General features: G+C 39.1%; 1 protein-coding gene across 6 annotated transcripts in view; it reads left to right on the forward strand.

Moving 5' to 3' along the window:
• Window positions 1-24,902, forward strand: part of ELMO1 (engulfment and cell motility 1) — a 306,304-nt gene that overhangs the window by 177,511 nt on the left and 103,891 nt on the right. For all 6 annotated transcript variants that reach the window (XM_040060448.2, XM_040060440.2, XM_040060465.2 and 3 more), the window contains one exon: window positions 24,273-24,409. In XM_040060448.2, coding sequence (XP_039916382.1) covers window positions 24,273-24,409 — 137 coding nt within the window. The remainder of the gene's footprint in view (window positions 1-24,272; window positions 24,410-24,902) is intronic.

Consider the following 24,902-nt stretch of genomic DNA (forward strand, 5'->3'; position numbering starts at 1 on the left):
GAAGTGAACAAAATAAAATCTGTCTTAAACCAAAAGCCAGCATAAATCAATACAGGCCAGGTTCTTTCGCTTGTTACTTGACAACAGACGCACAGCAGACCCAGTGAGTGCTATCTTCATCACGGCCTACATTTAGTAGTGACGTGGACAGAAAAAGATGCTCATTATTACTCTTAATGGAAAAGGAACCAATGCAGCATGTGCTTCATACGCAGGAAGGGTGATATGGAGCTTAAGGCTGTCCTTCCTGTACAGCCTCTTCCCAAATGTAAAGTCAGGAGCACTGCTTGCTTTATGGCCACCATAGGGAAACTCGTGTTGGGTCTGCAATATTTCACTGCAGAGCAGCAACAGATCAGCTCTGGGAATCGGTGCTTCTCTGGCTGTCAGATGGCACTGGGGTGCCCCAAGGGCAGACTTAGAAGAAAACTGATGGGGTTCAAAGGAACATCCTTTTTTTATACATACGGATGTTCGAATATAAGTAATTTGTTACTCCCCCATATACCTTGGAACCATCAAAATTTGGCATCTTTCCCACAGAATATGTTCACTCTATAAAATGCATAATGTCCTGTGTCAGAGGCTATTTGCACACAAACAGAAGGGAAGGGAGAAGCATGTGAATATAGACACAGTGTAGAATGTAAAGGCAGAGCCTTTGCTTCATTCAACCGCTGAGGGATTTGCATTGGGTGAGTAATGAAGTAACTGGTAACCTGGGTGCTAGGCTCTGAATACTGTATCTAAGGAATATTTGAAATAGCAACAGACATTAACATAATCACTGTACTAGACAGGCATATTAGTTCACTGAACTTCTATCTTCATTAAATTTGTAGTTCATTACTTACACTTCTGACATGGATGTGTGGATGTATGCAGCCTACTTTTGCTAAGTGATTTTGGTTTTAATTTTTGCCAGATAACTACTACTATTTTAAAACATTTATTTTAAAAGTAATTCATGTCTTTTTCAGGCTTGTTCAAATGAGTCAGCTCAGACATTTTAGAGCTAATCCCAAATTATTTCAATTGTCCTCTTACTAGTAATTAAAAGTAAGCCAGAAACTGAATTGCTTAAATTTTTAAGGAATACAAATATAGAAGGCCGGATCAGTGTGTTAGTAATTTATCTGGAATTCTGTGCAACTTCTGTGTGTTTTAATGATTTGATCCTTTTCTCTTTTGATATGGGGGTCTGAGAAGACCAAAGATCAAATGTCTAATAATTTTATAGCACATGGCAATAAAATGAGATTCAAGCTACATCCCAAGATTCTGGGAAAACATAGTGAATACTTTAAAACAACTTGGCTGAACATTATAGCAGATGAGCTGTCTTTTAAAACAATAGTATATGAAATACGCGTAAGGGGGTCTGTTTTGTGTTGTTCCCTATATTGCAGAAGGAAAACAAATGTCATAGAAACTGCCGGGGTTTATTTTGCAGGATTGGAACAAGAGGTACCATACAGAATTTCAGTTGTTGCAGTCCAGGGAAACTCAAGGACTGTCTGTCTGGTTTGGGGTATGATTTAGTGTTTGTTTCTGAGTTGTTTAGGATGGAGTATATGAATTATGCAGAAAACAACCCCATTTAATACTATAACATGCAGTTTCCCCATTTAAATTTGCACAAAAAGTTCTTCCGTTGTCTCGATGGAGACTGCAGTCTGCTTGTGCTTATGTTTCTGGATGTGTCTGATGTCAGGAGAAACAAGAAATACTCTTCTTTCCTGTTTATCTAAACTATGGCCTGCTGATATAAAATCAGGGAAGAGTAATAGCCAGACACAAGACTAAAAATAGTCTTGCAACTAATATATGTAAGGTTTAAAACAGTTTTTATCTCATGTTATAATACCTTGGGTTTACTATGTTTTCAACAACTTGTGAAAGTTAACAATAATTTGGATAGACTGGGCATCCCTAATATTTAGGGTGTATTTTCATAGCTTGGTGAGGATATCTATCAAATCATCTCTGGTTTTACCTGTCAGACTAGTAGCTTTCTCTGCCATCTCCTTATTAAAAAAAACAAACAACCTTTTCAGAAGAGACACAGCTTTACTAAAGGCATAGAATAGGAGGTGGTAACAACTGTGGGAGTATCAGCATGCAGAAGAGTAGGTCTCTTGTAGATAAAAAAAGCAACCACCATATGGGGAAGTTGTTTTCTTCAGTGAAAATACACTTCTACTGTTTTTCATTGTGAGAATTCGCTGATGTTGTTGCATTTACCATCTTCTCTTTGACAACCCATGGAACCAGCTCCAAGACTGATGATTTTCATCATCTAAGTCTGCTTCATTTGGCATATCATAATGAACTTCACTCCATGTGGTGCTGCTTTAGATATTCAACATGACACAAACTCAAGTCTCATTCTACTTGTGTTTGCTTTAAGATATGAGGTTGTTTTAACACCATGACTCTTGCATATAATTCTTTATCTTGTCATTAGGGCTTGTTTTTTCTTTAGATTTTTTGCCTTTGCATGTTTCAGCTTTTGTGAGTTCATTTTTTGAAGTTTTATTCCACACTTCAAAAGGTGAAGTTTTTTCAGTCTGTTTTATTAAGAAAATTAGCCAGATATTACCTATTGTCTACCTGTGCCCATTCTTCCTAATAACTTGGGTACATTAGTCAATTTCAACCCAATATAACAAAGAGCATTGTGAAGTTCTAGAAATGTAGAGAAAATAGCTTTCTGAAAACAGTAGATTTTTTTCCTTCAGTGTGAAGAACACCTTTGTAGTGATCCGACACTTAGTTTGACACCAACAGATACTTATGGGATCGTGGGGATTTAAATGGAAGTCTAAATCCACAAGATGACAATTCTCATTGATTCTTCTGAAAACCAAAGTAAAATCTTCCATAATGTTTATTTCCCTCATGGTATTGATTTTTTGGGGGAGCTTCAGGTGAAAGCTTAATGTGGGTGCCATCACAGACCAAAAATCACTGCTGACGTTTATAATGTAAATATTGATAGTAGGTGATACAAATGACTCCACGCTAGATAGAAAGTGCACATGAAGGCTGGAAATTCCATTGACGTCCCAATGGAATTCCTGGCATTTACCATGTACCCTGTCTCTGAGCTCAGTTTTATGAGCTTCCAGATTTGATGGATGTAAGTTTTCAGCAAAAGAGAAGATGAATAGGAAATCATATGAGACACAAAAGTGACTACAAATCCTTTGTGTGGGAAGTGAAGGAGTTGAGAGAGATCCTGGATTGGTGGCTGTCAAGAAAGGTAAGGTCAGCACAGTGAGGATTAAAGGGGAATACCAAAGTTATTAAATGCTGACATAGGATAATGGTCTCCCACTGGCATATCAATGTGGAGATATTTGTGGGTAATTAATGTCAAAGCCGGGCAGAGATGTTTGTGTTTGAAGGAGATATTGATCCCCTGGCACAGTACCAGCATATAATGACTCTATTTCCCTTATAGCAATTGATTGGGGCACTATCAATTATTTTATCTGATGGATGTTGGTGCTGGAGAGTGACAGGTCATTGCTATAATGTTATTGAGTTGCTTGATATAATATTGATGAATTCAGTTGGTTTATACTTCCTCTAGATCATAGCCAACCATGGAGTGCCACATATAAAATATGCAATTTTTATTTTGTGAAGATTAAAGCAATAATTGTAGGAAAAAAGAATATGTATCTGAACACTCAATGGCAGGGAACACTTACGCCTCTAGAATTTTCTCATATTTACTTCTGTTTCTATGCAGAGGGGCATAAAAGATGAAATTTTACCCTTGTGTTTGGTGCAATGCAGAGGAAAGTGTGGATTCCCTTAGGAAAAGCAGAGTCCAGCCGAAGTTGAATCCACAGAAAATTTTCAACATAGGGTCATGGGAGTCCAACACCATTGTAAATCTGAACTGACAAAATGATTGATGAGATCTCTTGCAAATACAACAGTAAGCCTGAGCAACAGTAGATAGAGTCTGGAAGAACTGACCTATAAGTCACTCTCCTTGGATGGTGAGGTACAAGTTGAACACTATTTAGATTTCAAAGATGTGTCCTCCTGAGTTCATCAGGATATGGATGGGCTTTTAAGGAGATGTGAAGTGCATCAGTCCCTTTTCTGTGAGAACACCTTCTGGAAATGAGATCCAGAGAGCAGGTCTCCCACTTAGGTGCTTATGACAGATCCTGAATATTTGGAGATTTGGGGGGAGAGGGGGGGTTGTTGTGGGGTTTCTTTTGTTGGTTTGTTTGCTTAGTATGCAGGAGGGGGTTGTGTGTTTATTATATTATATGGTAGGGATACTTTTGGAAGGCTTCTAGGCCAAGTCAACCTTTAATAAGTAAGGTCTTCACACAACTCAATCTTATGGCTACCTATTGGCAGATTACTTTCATCAGCTTTTGTATTGTTATCTTTTTCTCAGATACGGGTTAGGTCAGTCACTCACTCACAGTGGTCAGAGACTCTCCCATCCTTTCTTCCATCACTGAGCCTGTTGGACACTTTCTAATGCTCCTCCCTCCTGTGATGTTAAAAAAACCCAACACCACCAAAAAGAAAAATCTGAAGAAAAACAGGCAACAAGCAAAAACTCCAGTTTAGCAACACTGACATGAATAACCTTAAGCAGATCATATCTATGTTATGTGGATCAATAAAAAGTGTGAAGTGATTTATGCTCAGGGAAATCTGTTTTGCTTCCCCCCACCCCCAAAATCATCTGAAAAGTTGTGAAAAGTTTGAGAAAAGAAAAATTAGATCAATATTCTTTTATATAAAACAGAAAAAAAAATGGAAAATACAAAAAAATAAATTACCAGTTCTACTGAGCTCACAGCCTGGGATGTTCTCAGAAGTTCTTTAACCTTCTTTCATCTGATAACTAAGACACTAGTTACTGAGTCTGTATATAATTTCAACCCTTTCCTGCAGACCAGATCATGAAACTTCCTATGTATCAGTTGTAGAAAAAGTTTTTCCTCCATATGAATAACTAAATCCTGAATAATTTCAATTGGATTGCTACCAATTAGTCCTACACACTTGAAAAAGACCTCCAAAAGTACTGTAATAAATGCAGGGCTCAAAGTATATCCAACTGTTGTCTGTGCAAGAGTGCTTCATCTTCTTTAGACTTTATAAAAGACTTAATCAGAACTGAATATACAGAGGGAAAAAAGCCAGCCCATAAAGCAATGTATTAATGTGGTTCTTCAAACACTGTTGCCGAAGACTTCCTGACACTTGTCTGTTTCAATATATGTACAATAACAAAGTTTTTATGTGAATAGTCTCTTTGACTTGCTCTTCAAATTAATTGAAAGACATTTCTATGGAAATGTTTGCAAGATATACTCTGTCTTGAGATAGATTAGTGCTAATAGAACAGAAGAAGTGTTTCTCACATTCTGTTTTCCTTGTTTTATCAATAAAATGGTTGGTTTTGATCTTTCAGGTGCCTGACCACAAGTGCCTACACATGCCACATGGTGTTTCTCATTTTTGACTGTGTCAAGCAATGTTCAGCCTTTTTCTGTGAATAATTCTGTTGTGCCTGCTAGTAAAGCAGTAAATTTTTTTTTTTTTTTCAATCTCTAAGGCAGGAGTGTTTGAGTCATAAGAATGGCTTGTATCCAGTAAATACATGAAAAACTATTTTCTAAAGTGGAGGAAGAAAATTTAAAAAGAAAAAGCAACCAAACACACACACACATACCACCTCCCTCTATCTGCTTCCTTTATCCACCCCCGTTGAACTCTCACCACAAAATCTGTGCTTAGGACTCTCTGGGTTTCTTTTTGTTCCTGTTTAATCTTGTGTTTATTAGTAGTGGGCTTTGCCCAAGTACTCTTTCACATGACTTAGATGGTACTTGGGTTACTTTAATTAGAAAACCACCACTCCTATGTGCCAGTGCTGCTGCACTTTTTAACCAGACCAACCAGCTACATCCTCTGTGCATGTAGGATCTAATGGAGTTTGACCTGCACATAGCTGAGACTTTCTGTTTTGGCTGTGATAGCAGCTGACTGTCACAAATGTTACTTATTACCTGTTGCTGCCTTCAGGGCATTTGCAAAATTGCCGGTACCAGTGCCCATGTGATTCAAGAGCCTGTGGGTTCTTCTGCCCTTGGCTTTAGATGATACTCATGCTAAAATATAATTGTTTTAATCTCTTGGGTGAGGAAGAGATTCCAGCCCAAGCACTGAGGCTTGGGATTAGTGTCAGGAGCCCTGCCAGCGGGTTCCTCCTGTGGAAATAAGTGCAGTGCAATGGATATCCAGTGTCTCAAGGTGCTGATGGTGAGGCTCGATTTGTTGTGAAAATAAGTCACTACAAATTTTCATGTTTTTACCTATGTCTTTGGTATTAGGAATAGATTAATACTGGTGTTCTTGAGGGGCAGATCATTGCATTTTGCATCTCTTCTTCAATTTCATCAAATCTCCTTGAAAGAAAGCTGTCATTATCTGCCACGAAGTTTGTGTTCTGTGGAGTCTTTACGGTTGATTTTTAATTGTGTGACCTGTATATCTTTTTCTGGGAGATTTCTTTCCACCCATGAACTTTGTAAGTCCTTTGAGAGATTAGTGTCCATTTCTAGACATCCTGATAGGATTACTAGAGTAAATATTTATCTTTTGAACAATATTTGATCAAGTGCTTTTAAAAATAGGAAAAATGAAAGAAGGATCATGCACAGCTATGTCTCCATCTCTCTCTGAAGGAATTCTAGCTCTTCCCAGTCAAGTCCAGGAAATACTCATCCCAAGATAGTGCCAGTCATTTGCTTTTACAGTATTACGTACAGGTATAATATTATTTTTTATGTTATTCTGAAAGAGGCAAAGTTTGTTAAGAAAAGTAAATTTTTTTTAGGCTAAGGGATACAATGGGGGGAAAAGCTTTTTACAAAACAATATGACAAGCTTTTATCAAAAAGCTTGCTGCATTTCTCTGATTGTATCAGAAACAGAAAGGAAATGCTCCGAAGTGTGCAAGCTCTTCCTTAAACCTGAAAGTTGGTTGCTTATCTTTGACAAACACCAGTTGATCTAGTACAATTGTCCCACTGCTCTTCCTCTGTTTGCATATCAGACACCTGACATCTCTGTTACTGCAGGCTGGAAGATACTACTTGGAGAAATCAGTGAGAAAGGCACACACACACACACCCTCCTGCAGTGCTGCATCCAGCTCTGGGGTCCCAGCACAGGAAGGACATGGACCTGTTGGAGCAAGTCCAGAGGAGGTCACCAAGACAATTAGAGGATGGGGCACCTCTTCTATGAGGAAAGGCTGAGAGAATTTGGTTTGTTCAGCCTGGAAAAGAGAAGACTTCAGGGTGACCTAATTGCAGCCTTCCAGTACCTGAAGGGAACCTACAAGATGGTGAGGAACTTTTTACAAGGGGGAATGGATTCAAACTGAAAGAGAGTAGGTTTAGATTAGATGTCAGGAAGAAAATATTTACTGTGAAAGTGATGAGGCACTGGCACAGGTTTCCCAGAGAAGTTGTGGATGCCTCATCTCTGAAAGTGTTCAAGGCCAGGTTTGCTGGGGCTCAAAGCACCCTGGTCTAGTGAAATAAATCCCTGCCCATGTCAGGGGGTTGGAACTAGATGATCTCTAAGGTCCCTTCCAAACCAAACCATTATATGCTAGGATTATTTTGATGAAGCTTGAGTCTTTAATGCCCAACTCTCTTATTATCAGCAAAGTTTCCCAAATTGCAGTTAACTTCTCTGCCATGAGTCAAGCAAAATCAGAATCAGAACCATTCATAATAAAAAAGATGCTTCAAAAAATAAACTTCTCTTGTGATATAAATAGTTCTTTTTTTCTTTTTTTTTTATTTTTTTTTTTTTTTTTTTTTTCTTTTTTTTTTTTTTTTTTTTTCCCAATATACCTATCATAGCTAAAATACTTTTCATGGAGATGTTGATGTATAATAAAATAAGGAGATTTATGGCATAAGCATGCCTTTGACTACTCAGTTCTGTCATTGGATCAAAGTTGGTTTATTTACCTCATGGCTCTTTTGAACATGCTCATATTACGCAGTTGTTCTCTACACTCTGTTAAAAAACGATTTTCCTATTTCTGGCTTTTTTTTTTCCAAATAGTGAAATTTGAGCAATTCTTAGGTTGGTTTAGCAAGACTTTTAGGGCAAACAGAGACCTGTAGTGACCCTCAGTATCAATGTTGTTGAGCATGGGGAAAATGGAGGTTGGTAAGCAGTGAACAATATATTCAGAGCACAATTAAAGAATTTTTTTTGTGGCAGATTCAGTACTAGATGTGGCAGCACCATCATTGTGGGGTGCATGGCCGGGGTTAACATTTCCCTGCATTTATATAATGTAGAGATTTACTAAGAAATAATGCACCAACTTTCAAATACTGATGTTTAAATGAGAGGTGACTATTAAGATTATCTGTAATGATTTATCAGAGAGATAATCTCTTTAATAGGGAAACATCAGTCACCTATTCAGTAACAGTAAGTAATCTATTTAATAAGAAGAACTATTGTGCCTCACTTCTATCTTATTCTTTTTTTTTTATCAGTGGGAGCCTAGGGTGGAGCTGACTTTTATACCACCCTTCTGGAGTGTTGGACAGCTGATTTGTTAGAACAGCTGAGTGTTCTGCCTCCCATGAAGCCAAGACTGAATTGAATAATGAGTGCCCAGGAAAAAGTTTTTTCTGAGATACGGTTAGAGATACTGTGACAAGTGATATGTATTAGACCATCTGAACAATCACTCTCAGAGGAAGAAAGAAAACATTAACCCTATTCTCTATCAGAGAAACGGAGTTGTGGTGCATGATTCTTATCTTGGCGAGAAAAACTCAAATCATTTCAGTCCCATTTGATGTATTCTGGTCCACAGCTGATAAGAAAAGCCTGCTGTAGATGATGCTATTTTTGGTCCACTTCTACACTGCAGAGGAGGTGTGAGCTTTGTTGACAAAGGTTAGAGGATATTGTAGTGTTTGCCTGAAATTCCAGCCACTTCAACTGAAAGCACAAAGTTAGAAAATCTTAACATACTGACACTTTCAAAGTTGATCACGTGAGAAAAGTAGTTGAAACTGGGAAAGGAGAAAAAGTAACAGTGCAATATTTGTAATAGTTATGAAACTGTCAGAAACAGTGTGTGAGTGCAGGGCAGATTCCTTAGTTTACTTTCTATTTTTGTACATTCAATAGTGCACACACTTATTGTTCATTAAGATGGCAATGTCATGATGATTGTTGAAATATTCTGAATAGTCCCTGAGTTCCCTAATGCTTACTGAGACTGATGATGTAACACCCTCATTAGTGCAGTTTAGTTTCCAGTAAAGTATTACAAAGGTTTAAATAAAAAGGATTTCTGGCAGGATGAGTAACTTCTTTTACTTGAGACAGATTTTTTTTTTTTTTTTTTTTGGGGTGTGTGTGTGTGCATGCCTTTTATGGTCAGTACGTTTTCTTACTGTAGATTCAGTAAATCAACATTAGTCAAATTAAGGTAGAGCAAATGAGTGCAGCAGTTCCATAATACCCAGGCACTAATGGGTAGCTGGCCTGGTTTAATGATAAGTGCAGAAGACAGTACTACTGCAGAAGTGAAAATGAAGGGTTAGAACTGGATCACTGCAGGTAGACACAACACATATTCCTGTTCATGGATTTATTGAACTACGTCCTTACACTAATTGCTATTCTTTACATGCATCAGAGGGTTTGAAATATTTTCATTTCCAGTCTAAATATATTCAGAAATAGTTTAAATCTGTAAATCTTTGTGCCAGATTTGTTCTTGTTTAAGAAAAAAATAAAGTATTCTCTGTTTCTCTCCTCTCCTCCATGTATTTATGTTATTTCATTTCAGCCTTCACCACGCCAAACTAAACCAACGCAGACATTTCAGTCCATCTCAATACCATTCTCCACTTGCTGATTGTTTTAGGAGCCCTTCCTTCACTGTTCTCATTTAAACCCCTATACCTTGTGTACCAGTGCCCAGAACTGCAGGTGTTATTACAGGTGGTATTACCAGTGCCCTGTATCACATTATACTTCACTACCTGTGCTAGAAATTTCTCATTGATTGTGTTTCAGGATTACAGTTGCTTTGCTTGAGGCTTTAGTCATAATGATGACAATAATTTTGTCATAATGATACAAATTGTCTTTTTTTCTACTCTTTTATTTTACAACTGATGAGTCTCAGATTACAGCAGAAATCCTTTTGATTACTCAAAATCTTTTCAGTGCCATACCATTCTGATTTATCTGCACCTCAAAGTCCTTCCTTTATGACAGTCTGATCTTCTCCTATGATACCATCAGCAATGCCACCAGTTTTGGGCTCCAGCAAATTTTGTAGAGTTACTTTTAGATTTTTCTGCCAAAGTCATTAACAAAAGTCTGGAGTCTGATACTGATTTTTGAGAAATTCTAGCAGTACTGCTCTTAGCTTGATTCCTCTCATCTCCTTTTTGTCATTTCCATACACAGTCTGCGCCTCACCCACCACACTGAATCTTGTCTCAAATCCTATTTCATCCAGATGAATTACTGATTTTCTGCCTGGCACACAGAGTTATATCAAAATATTTTTCTTAAGTCAGATGCAGGCGAACTAAATCATCTGCTGTGCTGATAAAGCCCACCGCATTTCACCCATGAGAAACAAGAGTTATTTTGTCAAAGATTAGATGAATCAGACTTGATCCCTTCCTGGTAAGCCTGTGCAATATTTATTCCAGTCTCTATTCACCTCAATATGTTTTTTCTTTCAAAATTTGTTCTGAAGCTGTGCCTGCCATTGAGATCAGCCATGACAATAGCTAATTTCACCTTTCCCTCCTCTCTTTGTTAAATATAAGCCTTGTGTTTGCTTTTTTATTCCTCTTGCATGACAAAGTTATTAAAAATCTGCCTTGCTTGCAAGGCCTCCTGTAGGTCAGAGAGAATGGACTTCATGAGAGGAATGGTGTTTTCTGGTGAAGGAAGTGGCATGATTTAAGAAAGAGGATGTTTTATGTAAATCAGATTCTCTTGCAAATTATATAGCAGTAAGTTTGGCACGTACCTGGAGTAGCAGTGAAAACTGATGTTTCTGTGAGACCTGAAGTTTCTATGAGGGCGTCGAGGAACTGTGGATATTTACAAGTGCGAACACCAAATCGGGGGACTGAAGTCTCACTGTGACAGGAGCAGGGTCTTCTGCTGCCCATTCTCTGGGCCCAGGGGAGACCAGGCCAGGCACCACATCAGGGCTACAGCACAGAAATGTGGCACCCCCGGGTGGCTTTGTGTCCCCAGCCGTGTGTCTGAGTCGCTCCTTTTGGGAGGTTGTGGAAATCCCTCCTCTGCTGGTGTTGGCATCTGCTGGAGCACAGCTTCAGCTGGAATGACACTTGTGCTGTCAAAACCCACTGATAGCATGGGCTCACATCTTAAAAATCTTAACTGTGCTGATTTTACTTTGAAATAAATTTCTCTCATGCCATTCAGGAATGAGAAGAAAAACAAGAAGGGTGTAAGTTTTAGCTTCCTGTTAAATCTACTAGGGAAAAGTGGAACCCATTGCATGTCATTGTTTGAGGAGGTGTTGACCTCTGAAATATAAATGGGTAATACGAGACAAAATCAGTTGAGCCTATTTTGAAATGTTTCCAGCTTAAGCAGGAATCCATCTGCTGTACTGTGGGAGTGGGATTGGTGCTAATACTATGTTTGAGGGAAAGGGAGAGGAGAGGAGTGCTCTGACCCTGTGACAGGCAGATACAGATACATGGAGCAGTTGGAATTCAAGTTTTCTCCAGCAGGAGCAGAAATATTTGCCATGACCAGATTATAGTTCTCCAGGCTCAACAACTTGGAACTGGGGATAGTTTCCACTTTCAGTTGAGCCATCCCATGAGCTGCCAAGAGCAATGAACTTCCTAAGTTTGTGCCAGTTCATGCTCAGGAGGTTATTTCCTGATATTGAACCAGGTTGGGTTCCAGTTTAAAAATAATCCAAACACAATCCCTAAACCAAAACCACAGAGGTTTAGAATTCAATTCAGTTCATGTTCTCTGTAATTCCTTGCTGGGAAAAACTCCTGGCTGCTGAATTTTAATCTAACACAGGAAAAGTTTTCTACCACTTTTTACAAGTTTAAATGGGAAGGAGTTGACACTTATTTTCCTGAAAGCATCAGTCGGATGCTTCTTTTGCCTTAGCAATTTTGAAACCAACATATCCAACCTGTCCTATTGGCGATGGAGCCAAAATTTAGCTATATTATATACCCATTTGAAATCTGAGTTATTTCTTGATGGTTGGTTTGGAAATGTTATTTCTCTAACTTCTCACAGTAGATTGGGAAATATTTTCCTTTTCCAGATGTATTCCTTCACAGTTTTTGAATTGAGGCTAATAACCTGTATATGTCACGGTTGGCCAGATTCAGCCAAGAAAATCTGGAAAATTCTTTCTTAGGGCATGATGGTATTTTTTTTCAGACGAATATATATTGTTTATCTTCTGTTATGAATGAGTTTACTTTAATAAAAGTAAAGATAGTTCACTTGCCTCATATGCAATACCTCTTGAGACATGAGTGGGATAAAGCTTTGTAAAAAACCAGCCAAGCAATAATCCTAAATTTTGAGAACTAATTTTGAATTGAAATGCAGAAACAAAGAGTGGTCTTATATATACAAGATGACTTTCATTTTCCCGTCTGAAATTGCTAAGTGTCTGCAATGGGAGTAATAGGAGAGAATTTCTAAGAAGATTAGCTCGGATCCTTTTTCGAATACAGCTGTAGTCCAACAGAGAAAATTCAGCTGAAGGAGTTTGCTTGCTTCTTTTTTGTTTGTCTGTTTGTTTGTTTGTTCTGAGAAACCATTATTTTCATCTTTCTATGTCTCTCTTCTGTGATCCTCATGCATACAGACATATTTCTGGAGTGAGTGATAGTATGCTTCAGCAAATAAGATCCTTAAGGAAAAATTAGGCAATTACTCATGGTCAGGGTGGAATAAAGTGATTGAAAAATAAAAATGTATTCAGGAACCTCAAGGCATGATGTAAAAATGACTTCATTCAGTTTTTGTAGTCAACAAGGACAAAACAAATAATGGATTTACAATACAAAAGAGAAAATACATATCAAATAACAATGATAACAGTAAAGCTAGAGACTACACAGGTAATGAAACAAGCTCACAGGGAAAACTGCGCTGTTAATAATACTTGAAACATTATACTGTAGATTCAATTTCATCCTTATTGTCATGATTCTGATATTTTACAAAGATGTGACCTCAGCAATGTGTTGTCTGGACCTCTTTCCTCTCCCAGTCTTCCATGTATTCACTTGGTTTATACTCAAGGGCTTTTTGTCTCCCATTATCCTGCAGTCTTTTTATCTCCCAGCATCATGAGGAGACAACCGGCACTACTTCACTTAACCTCAACTAGGTGATTCTCTAAGCATCTTTAGAAACTCTAAAATGCAGAGCTGTAATGAATTATATCTGTTAGTATACAATGCAAATGCCCTAGGGAATAGGGCAGGAATTCATTTCAAAATGTTTGTATTCTTTAGAATACCTTTAAGCAAGTGACCTGTTTTTCTAGACTAAAATGCAATGTTTTAACATACTCTTTTTTTTTTTTTATAGTGGTATGACTGAAATGCTGGTTTAATGTTTCAGCCTATAAAGAAGAGCAATAAACATAAAGTAGGGCAATATTACAGCCTAATTAAACATTTTTAAAACATAACTTTTGATGACAGTAATTCTACCTGTCCAAAACTGTGCTCTGTCAGCTGTAGGATTGTACGGCTTGGTTCATATTGGTCTATGGAGTGAAAAACTCCAGTGCAGTAACTTATGAGGTGAATGTGCCACTTGAAATGTATTATTTAAGTAGCCTCTCTTGTTAAAACTGTGGCCTAATTAACTTGATTTTCCTTTGTTTTCCTTTCCTTTCCATTTCCTTTCAAGAAATCAAGCTTGACATTTAAAGAGTGAGTGTTAACTACTGTCTTTCTAGGGGTTGGTTAATGATCACAAAACCATTTGAAGATGCTTGGCACTTAGTGTGTTATGGTGATGATCTTGGATAAAAACACTAACAAGCAGTGAGGTTCAGTGTTTCCTGAGCAGCTTGCACCCTGCCACATCAGTGTTTTCCCATTTTGTGAGTAGCAATTACTCAGTTTGGTCTGTGTTAAAAAGAGTATGCTTCAGCACTTTTATTTTTGTTCTCTCAGTCTGACTTTGGGATTCTAGCCCAGAGAGTTAAAAACATAATTTACAGATTAACACAATTTGTAAGGGGAGAAAATAATGTAGGTGGCTGCAGTTAGATAAGTAAGGTGCAGTTTTCACTGTGAGTTAATGACTTTTGCCTCAGCCAGTCCATCTGGGTTCCAGGAAGTGGGAAGATTTGCCCACAGATTTCCCCACAGATCACCATGCTGTCACTGTGAAGCTCAGAGCTGCTGGTTGCCCATGGCAGACCAAGAATGGAATAGAGAGTGGGCTGCAGACATGCTAAGGAGTGTTCCCAGCCAGGGGCTTATTGCACAGGATTTTGCCTGTGCAGAGTTGTACCCAGTGGCCAGTTTCTTCTTTCTCACATTTTATTTTCACAAGGGGGGAAGATGCTGTTTGGCAATTTAGTGCATGCATGTACAAATATGCATATTTTAAAGGAGGTACAGTTTGTGGAGATGCAGAAGGGGAGGGAGGAGAGGTGTTACTGCTAAGGTGGGTTGTCCTTTGTGGGGCTGTAGTAGTGGTGACAGTGCACATATTTTCAAAGAAATCAAGGGCAGATACTAGCTGTGCATCTCCTGATTCTTGAGCAAGCAATGTAGTTCCAGCATAGCTCAGAACAAATCTGATATGAAAGATGAGGTGCCATTGCTCTGGGATGTGTGATATAGTGAATTCCCTCACCTTAATCACAGACAATTTTTTTTTTTTTTTTAAATTGATATTGATTTCATTTCCTCCTGTGTCTCTGTTACCTTGTTTGGCATTTTGAGTATATCTGGGATTGATTCAAGCAAGTGATTGAACTTAGAGTGCTTTTGTCCTGTTCCATTTTCTGTGACGGCAGAGGAACTAGGTGAGTTTAGTTCACCTTCTAGGTAACTGGACCTTTGTTCTCACAGTTTTTACATTTTAGAAGCTGGCCTGACTGATGAGGCAGAGGTGTCAAGCAGCCAGCTCTCATCCCCCACCATGGGGGCACTGAAGGCAGCCTAAGTGTGACTGGGATACGCAAAGCAATCACACGAGAGACAAGAGATTTTGCAGGGCGGAGGGTCCCTCCGAGAGAGCCAAGGCCCTAAAGCCCCTCTGCCTGTTTATTTCTTACTTTTTATACATTTGTGGGTCTGGCTGAAGATTGGCTTCTGGAGTTTCTAACTCTCAGCCAACTGGCCAGACCAGCCGTCAGTTACAATTGTTTTCAGGTTAGAAATATGCAAACAAAGGACAGAGAATGAAAAACAAAGCATTTGCTTATGTTACATGTGTGAGAAAAAGTGAAAACTGCTCCTAATATTGTGCAGTAGCTAAAAGGTCTGACTCCATTTTATGAACAATCAAAAGGCTTTAAAAAACTCAGAAAAACCAGGGTGACAGCCTAAGAGCCTGTCATAAAAATGGAGCAGAGCAGGCATCTCATATACAGACACCTCTGATGGTGAGTACAGATGGTTTGTGCCAGGTCGGCTTGCAGGGTAATTCAGTTGTAACCTTTTCTCCTAACAGAAGAATACCTTGGTACCAGGAAAAAGATTATTTTCTTTCCTGACTTGACGGTGGGTTTGTTAGTGTCTCCATTTTTTAATTTGTTTTTTCTCCTTGTAGTTGTCCTGCTTTTGCTCACTTGGAATACCAAATAACATCCACCCTCCCCCCCGCCTCCCCCAAATATGTTCTTTACTCTAGCTGTTTATACAAGGACTACATAGTTTCTTTGCGGTATAGTTTTAAAGATCTTATTTTAATGAGGAGGTCCATGTCCAGGAACAGGGAATGGGAGCTGCTTAGGTAGCAAGAGGGAACCTAAAGAAATCCGTAGACTTCCCAGGTTACTGTTTGCAGTGATTTTCCTGCAGGTTTTCATAGGTTGCTTTAAGTTTTGCTTACACATGGAGCCTTAGCCAGCTTACTTAAAGCAGAATTAATTTTCAGTGACAGTTCCTCCCCTCTTGAGAATCAAAACAGCATGGTCTGTATTTCAAATGGTAACCAGAGTATATTCTGGATGAAGTATCTCACAGAAGGTCTTTGGAGAGGCATGAACCTGTAATACCATCTTTGTAACTTCCTAATAAAGAAAATGAGCAATTAGAGGTAAGTGTTTGCTTTTTAGCAAGAATCCCTTCAGGAAGAGAAGCAATAAGCTGGTGCTCTCTAAACCAGCCAGAGCAAGACATGAGCTCAGCAATTCTGCCACGAACAGCAGTCTCTCATTGCAATGCTTGTGGGAGGTGACATCAAGGAGATGCACAAGCAGGGGCAGAGGAAATGTTTGCTTCATCTGCACCCAGGAACTTCTGACCCCAGCTCTCAGAGTTCTGTGTCTGAGGTGCTGCAACAGTTATTAGAAAAAGTGCCAGAATATAGTGTTTAGCAATAAACTTTGCCAACGGATACTGTAAGGCTAAAAAGGGTGGTTGCACAGAGTGACTGTTTTTACACGGCTCTTTGTAAATGCTGCATGTCAACCTCCCCCATTGCCACTGGCATTCTTCCTGATTTGTCTGGAGACGAGATTAAGAGAGAAAGGGTGCAACAGGTAAAGGAACAGGGTATCAACATGGAACAGGTGTGAGAGGTGCTTCCCTTCATAGATCTGACCTTAGCTGGCCTTCTGTCACTGCCACTAACTGTGTCTGCTGGACTTCACATAGACAATCTGTGGGCCTAGAAATTGTGAGAAATGCTTTTTAATATGGTGGTTTGATTAGTAGTTTTTACGCTTTCATGTAGCCATCATTTCCCTCTGTGCTTAGCAAGATGTCAGGAACCTGACGGAGAAGCAATGTTAACATTTGTTAGAAAGTTTTTTATAATGTTTAATGCATATAATAAACCTTCTGTACATTTTTCTTGATATGGCTACTTCCCTCTTATTCTATATTTTTATCTAGAAGTGACCATAAAGACTTCGTAGGCCCCAAGAAAATTTCTCATATTAATCAACTAACATTCCGATATTGTTGAAGGTCTTTTCCAATGTAGATAGATCTGTGATTCTATACTGTTGTTCAGGGATACTATAAATATGCCAGAGCATAATTAGAGATATGTGCTTATGGACCTATGTCCATTTCTTCCCAAAAGAATATTTTTTTTGGTATGATGAATTTAAGCCCTTGTTTTTTTCATGCAATTTCTACTCTCAAGGAGTTTTCTCCTAGATGTGCATGACTAATTCATTTTAACTGCTCCCTCACTTCTGAAAATGATATTCCAATTTATCCATCAGGTTTCAAAAATACATTTTATTATTGGTATTGGTTACTACTTTTTTTAGTACCGGAAGTAGTGGAGAAATCAAGAGGGAGGCAAAGAACTTTCCTGTTGCCCAGCAGTATGCTGTGACAGATTGCAGAGGCAGTACAGATTTATTTATAATTGGCACCTGTTTTGGCACAAACAAAAATAGGCTGCTCTTGAACGAGATGGGGAAATCTTATCAGCATGATGATCTTTGTAATCCTTTACATTTCCTCGTTGCATGTAAGAGCCTCTTTTAATATTCTCTTTGTACTTTGACTTTCTCTTTGCATTTCCAAACTACAGTGTTTAGCCTTCAGGTCTGATCTAAGCAGGAGAGGTACAGTGAAATCTCAGTATTTACTGGGAGCTGCAAAGGGTCTTTATCTTTACAAAGTCAGACTGCCTGTGTGGACTCCACTGGCTCCGCTGGTTTCTTTCAGTTCACCATCACCACTGGGTGTGGGAGAGTGAGTCTAATGCCTTCTTACTGGCACCTCTGGACTGCTGGATCTCTTGATATTGATGAGAGCAGGGCTTCATGGAGTTGTGCTGCAGTAGTCAGGGTTCTTCTTTCACCACTTTTATTTGCGACAGTGGGAGAAGTGGATTTTTAAAGAGTGGCTCCTTTATTTAATGATATATTCTGGAGAGGATATGCTTTTCTGACAAAGCTGCAGTCACCTTTAGAGCAAATCTGGGGAAGTTACTGAAGAGCTTGGGCTGCCTATGCCATGAACATCCTAGTCCTGAAGCTTCATGGAATCCTTGTTTTTCAGTGCATATTAAAATTTATTCTCAGCCTTGAGAAACTTGCAGACTGTAGGATGCCTTTTATGTGTCCTTTCATTTCCAGTTTCCCTCTATAGCACTATTATAGATCTCACAGGTTCAGAGAAATGATATTGCCTTATGTTCTTAGGAGTTCGAGTTGATGGGGTTTGCTGCATGCTTAGCAATTCCTTATAGTTTCTATTCCAACTAAATATGTGATCAGGTAAGGTAAAATGTTGAAGCTCTTGTAGCCCTGTGTTGCTAGGCAATTTTGGTGGCTTTTGTTCTAATACCAGTTGAGTCTTCTAAAAAGAACTGTTCCCCAGGAAAGAAAATCACACGATTGGCAGCAATATTACTGCTTCATTACTGCACTGCCACTGCCAGTGACCTTCCTTGCTCTAAATTGCACTGTTTCCCTATCATGTGCCAGAAAGGTAACCAAAGGTTCAAATTATCGCCAGCAGACCACAGGGATCAGCAGAATAGAAAACTTGCCAGTCACTGTATTTCTGCAGTATTAGGTGCTCTTTTTCTTATATGTTCTTGTATTACTGAGAATTTTTGATTGCAAATATAAAAACAGTTATGGCAGTAGTTATTTTTACTGTACTGCATTTTCAGGAAAAGGCAGAAATTACAGTGCTTCTCCTCCTGAGAGCTAGTGAGAATTAGTTGCTCTTTGGTCCTTCTCTTATTGGCAAATAATAATCCCAGAGGAGTCCATGCCAAGTGGAGATGATATTTCCAAGGTCCGTATGGCACACTTCACTTGTGGATCTTGCTGCACTTCTGAAACTACAGTGGTTCTTTCCACCCACCTCCTCTCTGATGAAATATTATCATCTCCATTCTGTGAAATTCGGGAAAACAACTGAAGGGATAAATGACTCACACTGAATTAAGCAGCAGCTCAGGAAGAGAAGGCACAGCTCTCTTTGAAAATTGGATCACATGGCTTCCAGGTACCTTTCAGACACGGAGATGTTTTTGAACCCCTTTCTCCCTGGGACTTGGCAAACCAGTTTCCCAGGGTTCTGCATCACTGCTTCCCTCACCTCAAAATGGTTCCTATGCAGCTTCAGGATGCTTTTCTTCATGAGTTTCGGGGTGCACAGGATCTGTTAACACCTCCCCTAGCACAGAGGCTGACTCCTCACCACAGGTGTCTGCCTGCCTCTCTGCATGACAGCGTTTTTGCCAGATGACCGTGTTTAGATGGCTGACTGAATAACATGATTGATTTAAGCTGACTCCCCTCTTTTGAAATATTTGAGAATACAGAGCAACCTTATTGCTTTTATTTATTATCTACTTAATCAGGTCTATTGAAGTTCTGTTTTGCAGAATGACTGTACATAACTGACATACTTGAATGAAGTGTCTATTTGTGATTGTCTTTCATATGCATTCCCAATTTCATGGGTCCAAGCCTTAAATTTACAGAAAAATAACTGTTCAACTCACCTCACCTTGATCCCCCATAACATCATGAATGGATTTTGTAAATAATGGATTAGGTAGTTTCCAATTTTAAACATTCTCTTCATGATAGATATGGCTTTCACACCAGAACAATCTTTTTCATCTCTTGAATTCAAGAACATCACAGGGGAGGTCAGAATGACCACATGCCATTTTAGAGACACGGTGGGGGACGAGTAGTATTGACACAGCAGTTTAGCAGAGTCAGAACGAAAGCAGGGCTTTCTCAAGATCAAGGACAGTATCTTGCCTACAGAGGTGTGTCACTGTGTCTCTGCCTGCTCTTCTGGCTTTGGGGGCAGGGTGATCTTATCTCTGTGTTACTCCCTAGTGTTCCACAAAACAATCTAAGATAAGAAAGTGTATTAATCTTTTCCTTCCCTTTCAAGTGGAAACCACATGTAGAAGATATCTATATGTAGTCTACTTTTTAACATGGGGGGGAAATGTAATGAGCCCTTAGAGCAATCAGCCAGTTTCTGTTGAACTGGTGGCCTTTTGTTCATACTGTTTTGGACAGTGAGGTGACACAGCAGCTTGCTGTCTGGTCTGGTGCACTGGTCCTTTCCTGGAGTCTGTCTGGCATGGAGAAATCCCTGTTGTTTATGTTCAGTTCCCCACAGCAACTTCGAAATTTAAATCTCTCCTGTACTTCAAGCAAAACACTTACTGAAACATCATCACATAATCTGTGCCCTTTCAAGACAGGCTTATGCAAATATGCAAATACCTAGCTGTTCCTGACACAGCTAAAGGAAATTCAACCCTGATGATATTCTGTCTTCTGGGAGAAGAAAAGGTGTTTAGAGGTGCGGTACAAAATGAAGGTACAACTCTTTCCTTCTTTCTCACCATTTTTTCCCCATGTTGTTTTCTACTAATCCACAGAGGAGCAATATAACACATCAAATCTGTTTACTCCTCAAACAGTCTGGGATGCTTGAATGTCTTTATTGTAATTTAGGAAGCAACTGACAGACAAAATTGTGTTGGGTAGACACTAAAAATACACACTGTGGGAGCCACAAAAACTCCCAGGTACAAATTAGCTCTTTTTTTTTCGCCAGTGGAATTTATGATGAGAAGTGAACTAAGCTTCTTTCACAAAGTTCCAGCTATAGTTCAGCTAGAAACTTGAGGGACTACTTCTATCCTGAGAGGTAGCATATTGATCTACAGCTCCAAGAAGTGTGCCAAGAATGGAAAATCAAGATCTTCACCTGATTTATGTGGGCTAGACATCTGTGACTTGCATTTCGAAGGTGATCTCTCAGAGGCGTAATTAAAACTTGATGGTGAATAATCACGATGATTTGTGTCCCCACATTGCAGTCATGTGGATGTTTTTATGTGGCTGTAAATGTGGTTGGTCCCTGCTTGTGAAAAGGATGGTTGGAAAGTACTGGGCTTAAGGGCCAGAATTTTGCACGCAGCTTTTATGCAGAAGGTCTCCAAATTTTTTCCAGGACTAGACCTCTATTTCAGTTTAGAACTAGTCAAATTGCAAGTTAGTGAAAAAATAAATTCAAGAAGTTTTTGATTATTAAAACTGAGCAGCCTCTAAATTTGCTCACTCAGTGGTCTGATGTTGGAAATGCTGACTTGGGGTTGGAGGGTGGGCAAAGACAGCAGTTTGTAACTTAGTCGTACTTTGATCTTAACACGATAGCAACAACAGCATCACTTTTTCCTCCATCCTCAACTCAACTGTCAAAAGGCAAAGGGAAGTGCTGGGACAAGGGTTATTCTTCATTAGATATTTAAACACTATGAGCAGATTTAACTAGAGCTGCAGCCTGAAGATTTTTCCATTGAATTCTGTGGTTTTGTATTAGTGTGGATACAATTTTCAAGGCAAACAAAAGGCTACCTCTGAAGCAGACTGGATTTCTTTTTTCCTCTATTTTCTGGATGATTGTGGGAATTTTGAAGAAGCTGTTTCTCATTTGGTTTTGAATTATTCCTAGGATTTTCTTTGTGCTTTAATATATACATCCTGCCTTCAAACAGGCCAAACTTTCTCCATTTATATCAATAACAGTGATTTTTACTCTTTCATTTTACAACTGAAAAGCATGAAACACCATTTGTTGCCTACCTAAAAAATAAAGTGGGGAGAGGTGGCATCTCTAATTCTGCATGCAGAACAGTCCACATAGTAGATACTGTTTGAGGCTGATTAACATAAGGAGCATGAGTTAGAACCAATGATCAATTTTCTGAGAATCCCTAGCCTTTCCATTAATTTTGATTTATTGATTTTTATGAGCAGGAGCAGTGAGAAGCTCAGGCTTTGAGGAGGATCAGAAAGGCCAGTGCGTGTCGAGGGTTATTGCCTTGTTTCGTGCTGTGATTTATACAGTGAAGGTACTGGCTGCATTCTTCTGCTTGGTGTTATTTTATTTCTACTCATCATTATAGTATTTCATGACTTAAAGACAAGTGCCCTCTGTTCTGTTGTGTCCCTGACATTATTACAGGTGGAAGGTCTGATTATTGGAAGTGCTGAGCCCTTGCAGCTCCAGTGGAATGAATGGGAGCTGAAGGTGCTCTGAAAAGCATGCCTGAGGCATTTTGTTCTTTGGAAGGGATTGAGTTATTCCTCATAAATATAGTTCCCTGCTTTGACTAATTCCCCCTTGACTGCAAATCCTTTGAAGTAAATGGAGTTTACTTGATTAGAATTAAACCTGTGCTCCAAATTTAACTCCCATCCTTTCCATGTAGATGAAGAATTGATTAGATCTTAGTAAATCTGATGTTAAAATTAAGCTTCAAATTTACAAATAAGCTCCAGAGTTTTGCTTTCTAATTGGAATATTGCATGCTGGGATGAAGCAGGGGGTTTTTTTTGGTGTGCTTTTTTTTTTGTTTGTTTGTTTTGTTTTGTTTGTGGTTTGTGGTTTGTGGTTTTTGGTGTGTTTTTTTGTTGTTGTTGTTGCTTTTGGTTGTTTTTTTTTTGTGGGTTTTGTGGGTTTTTTTTTGTTTTGTTTTTTTTTGTTGTTTTTTTTTTTTTTTTGGTTTGGTTTGGTTTGGTTTGGTTTGGTTTTTTGTATGGGTTCAGGTGGTTCTAAACACAGTTCATGTTCCTACAGCAGAGCTGATGGTGCAGCAGAGGTAACTAAACACAGTGAAAGGAGAGTTTTGTGCCTAGAAGAGGTGCCAAGACCAAGTGTTTGAAGCTGGTGCAGAGAGTCAGCCTGCCTGACCCATTCACATCTTCCTGCACGGAGTCTTAATTCTAATTTGTCCGGTTCCAGTGAGAGAAGGGGGATATCAGACAGCAATTAAGCCTCAGGAAAGTGTGATTTATCCCAGTACTTGATAATTCCGTTGTTCTTCCACAGGCAGAAGTTTGCCTAAGTTGTGGCTGTTTGATCCTGAAGTAAGGAAAGGTGCTGCTGTTTAAGCATATGAGTGACTGCTGGAAAAGTTTGAAGGAGAATTCATGAAAGGGAGAAAGCTGAAGCTGACAGATTTGGGGACTAGGTTTATAAAGAAAGCTTATTCAGCTTGACTTTCTTTCTTTGCCTTTCTAAGAACACAGATGTGCAAACTGATGCGGCCCTACAAGTCGTGCCAGAGTTTAAAGATTCTTTTCAGTCCTTGGCTAAAGGCCTTTCTCTACTCAGGTTGCTCAGATGTGCCCAGAGGTCAGCACTGCTTCAGTCCTTAGTTTTTGAAAATTCATTCTTTGCTCAAGGAGAATCACAGCACACTCCTGCTTTTCAATTTTGGGATCATCACTACAGTGTTCCTCGATTTTTTTACTTCCTTAAAGCCAGTATTTGATTAAAAATAAGTAAGTCTGGGGATTGCTTTTGGTTTTGTTTGTTTGGTTTTTATTGTTTGTCTCAGAAAAGGGATAGATTATAAAAGATCCATTGCTTTTGATTCTGGTTATTTTTCAAAGAACAAATTGAATCAGTTATATTCTCGTCTCTATATCTGTCAACATTTTTCTTGTTACCTCTGTACAATATGGTAGATCATCTGCCGTGTCAGAGCTTCACTTTTCAGTGTGTACATTGATCTAATCCTGTTTTGTGAGTGATGGGCCCTGGTGTTTGGTTCTCAGCAGGCAAGATGGACCATGCTGTTATGGCAGTGGGGAAGGCTCTTGTTTTAATGAGGAGAGCTGTGCTTTTTCCCTTTGTCTCTCTGTCCCAGACTGAGCAACAAAACTTGGCACAAGCAAAAAGCATTGAGAGTCTATTCAGAAAAACAGGTAGTTGCTTCCTCTTCTTCCTGTTGGTCCTCTAAAGACAAGGGTCTGTATTGTGTTTTGTTTTCCTTAAGACTGTAGACCAAGGCTGGCTTTTTGCAATAGTGTGTTGACATCCTTTCCTCCAAGAACTGGGATTTCACTCAATTACACCGCTTTCTAAATTTCGTGGCTGATTGTATTTTACGTTTATTTTTTAAGCTCCTGCCTGTACATGTTTTATTCCACGCCCCCCTTGTTTTTCTGTTTTTAGCCAGTGAGACCTGCAACGATTTCCATCCCATGTTCTTCACCCATGACAGATCGTTTGAGGAGTTCTTCTGTATCTGCATTCAGCTTTTGAACAAGACATGGAAGGAAATGAGGGCAACTTCAGAAGACTTTAACAAGGCAAGAAAAGGGGCGGGGTGGGAATAACTGGGCAGAATGGTGAAACAAGGCCATGTTTTCTTCCCTAGAGGCACAGGGATTTACTAATTCCCATTCTGCTGAAAGCCTAGAGATTTATCTTTTTGGAGGCTTTGCACATCGGAATGCTGGCATTTAGAAAGTGGTGGATAGAGGATGGGAGATGCAAGGACGTTCATAGACCTTTTTCAGTCATGGTGCACTGCAGACTATGAGACTAAAATCCTGGCTTGAGGGGAAATTCTGCCTTTTTATGTTGGCAATATTATGCTGAAGTGCCGCAGCCTCCAAGGTTGTAAATAATGCAGAGAGAGTACTGCAGTGATAATTCTGTGCATCCCTTTCATTTCATGTGAGCACTAAAGTGATAAAATATTTAAGAGTGGACACAATCATGACAGAATGCTGTGCAGTTTAGCCTGCTAAGCAAAAACAAAACCAAAAAACCCCAACCCAAATCAACCAATGAACCAAA

Source organism: Hirundo rustica, chromosome 1 (assembly GCF_015227805.2).
Source record: "Hirundo rustica isolate bHirRus1 chromosome 1, bHirRus1.pri.v3, whole genome shotgun sequence".
In the NCBI taxonomy this organism is placed as follows: domain Eukaryota; kingdom Metazoa; phylum Chordata; class Aves; order Passeriformes; family Hirundinidae; genus Hirundo; species Hirundo rustica.